The sequence below is a fragment of the Echiichthys vipera genome (assembly GCF_963691815.1).
Source record: "Echiichthys vipera genome assembly, chromosome: 22".
Taxonomy (NCBI): Eukaryota; Metazoa; Chordata; class Actinopteri; order Perciformes; family Trachinidae; genus Echiichthys; species Echiichthys vipera.
The window spans coordinates 50,001-52,500 of NC_139847.1; the positions used below are offsets into that span (position 1 = coordinate 50,001).

General features: G+C 34.9%; 1 protein-coding gene across 1 annotated transcript in view; it reads right to left on the minus strand.

Annotated features, from left to right (window-relative positions):
* The window catches only part of LOC310963857 (retinal guanylyl cyclase 2-like), a gene marked incomplete at both ends in the record, with an annotated part of 38,358 nt that overhangs the window by 30,839 nt on the left and 5,019 nt on the right, over nt 1-2,500 (minus strand). The window contains 2 exons of the mRNA XM_083936802.1: nt 421-570; nt 1,847-2,002. Coding sequence (XP_083792928.1) covers nt 421-570; nt 1,847-2,002 — 306 coding nt within the window. The remainder of the gene's footprint in view (nt 1-420; nt 571-1,846; nt 2,003-2,500) is intronic.

Below are 2,500 nucleotides of genomic sequence, written 5' to 3' on the forward strand. Positions count from 1 at the left end.
ACGTTTGTTTATTTAAGTAAACAAACGTTTGTTTATTAAAGTAAACACGTTTGTTTATTAAAGTAAACACGTTTGTTTATTAAAGTAAACACGTTTGTTTATTTAAGTAAACACGTTTGTTTATTTAAGTAAACAAACGTTTGTTTATTAAAGTAAACACGTTTGTTTATTTAAGTAAACACGTTTGTTTATTAAAGTAAACACGTTTGTTTATTAAAGTAAACACGTTTGTTTATTAAAGTAAACACGTTTGTTTATTAAAGTAAACACGTTTGTTTATTAAAGTAAACAAACGTTTGTTTATTAAAGTAAACACGTTTGTTTATTAAAGTAAACACGTTTGTTTATTAAAGTAAACACGTTTGTTTATTAAAGTAAACACGTTTGTTTATTAAAGTAAACAAACGTTTGTTTACTGACCTGGTTGAAGCCCTGGAAGTCGAAGCCTCCGTCTGATTGGACGAGCTGCTCGCCCGTCACCCAGCTCCCGCCTCCTGCCTGACGACGCTCCTCCACCGCCTTAGCAACGAAGTAAACCATGTTGAAGATGGTGCCGAAGACGGGCGACACCTGCGGAGGTCAACGGGACGTTTACACGACGCACGACGGGCGTGTTTGTTGTTGTTGTTGTTGTTGTTTGTTGTGTTGTTGTTGTGTTTGTTGTTGTGTGTGTTTGTTTGTGTTTGTTGTGTTTGTTGTTGTTGTGTTTGTTGTTGTGTTTGTGTTTGTTGTTGTTTGTTGTTGTTGTTGTGTTTGTTGTTGTCGTTGTTGTTGTGTTTGTTGTGTTTGTTGTGTTTGTTGTTGTCGTTGTGTTTGTTGTTGTCGTTGTTGTTGTGTTTGTTGTTGTTGTGTTTGTTGTTGTTGTTGTGTTTGTTGTTGTCGTTGTTGTTGTGTTTGTTGTGTTTGTTGTGTTTGTTGTTGTCGTTGTGTTTGTTGTTGTCGTTGTTGTTGTTGTTGTTGTGTTTGTTGTTGTTGTGTTTGTTGTTGTGTTTGTTGTTGTGTTTGTTTGTGTTTGTTGTTGTGTTTCTTGTGTTTGTTGTTGTTGTTGTTGTGTTTGTTGTTGTCGTTGTTGTTGTGTTTGTTGTGTTTGTTGTTGTTGTGTTTGTTGTTGTTGTGTTTGTTGTTGTCGTTGTTGTTGTTGTTTCTTGTGTTTGTTGTTGTTGTGTTTGTTGTTGTGTTTGTTGTTGTGTTTGTTTGTGTTTGTTGTTGTGTTTGTTTGTTTGTGTTTGTTGTTGTTGTTTCTTGTGTTTGTTGTTGTTGTTGTGTTTGTTGTTGTCGTTGTTGTTGTGTTTGTTGTGTTTGTTGTTGTTGTTGTCGTGTTTGTTGTTGTTGTTGTTTCTTGTGTTTGTCGTTGTCGTTGTTTCTTGTGTTTCTTGTGTTTGTTGTCGTTGTTGTTGTGTTTGTTGATGTTGTGTTTGTTGTGTTTGTTGTTGTGTGTGTGTTTGTTTGTGTTTGTTGTTGTTTCTTGTGTTTGTTGTTGTTGTGTTTGTTGTTGTCGTTGTTGTTGTGTTTGTTGTCGTTGTTGTTGTTTTTGTTGTGTTTGTTGTTGTCGTTGTTGTTGTTTTTGTTGTGTTTGTTTGTGTTTGTTGTTGTTGTTGTTTCTTGTGTTTGTTGTTGTGTTTGTTGTTGTCGTTGTTGTGTTTGTTGTTGTCGTTGTCGTTGTCGTTGTTTCTTGTGTTTGTTGTCGTTGTTGTGTTTGTTGTTGTTGTTGTTTCTTGTGTTTGTTGTCGTTGTTGTGTTTGTTGTTGTCGTTGTTTCTTGTGTTTCTTGTGTTTGTTGTCGTTGTTGTTGTGTTTGTTGTTGTTGTTGTTTCTTGTGTTTGTTGTCGTTGTTGTTGTTTACTCGCCTCAGTCGCAGACACAGCAGAGCGGATCTCCCGGCTCCTCTGCGCCTGACGGAACGCCTCGTAGAAGCTCTGGTCGGACGCCATGGTGACGGTGAGCACGGCGCTGTAGGCGTGACGCAGCCGCGTGCTGTTGGTCAGCTGAGGGAATACTGCGTCCTGATTGGACGACGGAGAAAACGAGACTCAGCTCAAAATGAATTCAGTTAAAGTTTAATTCATTTAAATATTATTAATTATTAATAATTAATAATTAATAATTAATAATCACCTGGTAGGGCATGGCGTAGAGCAGAGCGTCATTATATTATATTAATAATTAATAATTAATAATTAATAATCACCTGGTAGGGCATGGTGTAGAGCAGAGCGTCATTATATTATATTAATAATTAATAATTAATAATTAATAATCACCTGGTAGGGCATGGTGTAGAGCAGAGCATCATTATATTATATTAATAATTAATAATTAATCATTAATAATCACCTGGTAGGGCATGGTGTAGAGCAGAGCGTCATTATATTATATTATATTAATAATTAATAATTAATAATTAATAATTAATAATCACCTGGTAGGGCATGGCGTAGAGCAGAGCGTCATTATATTATATTATATTAATAATTAATAATTAATAATTAATAATTAATAAT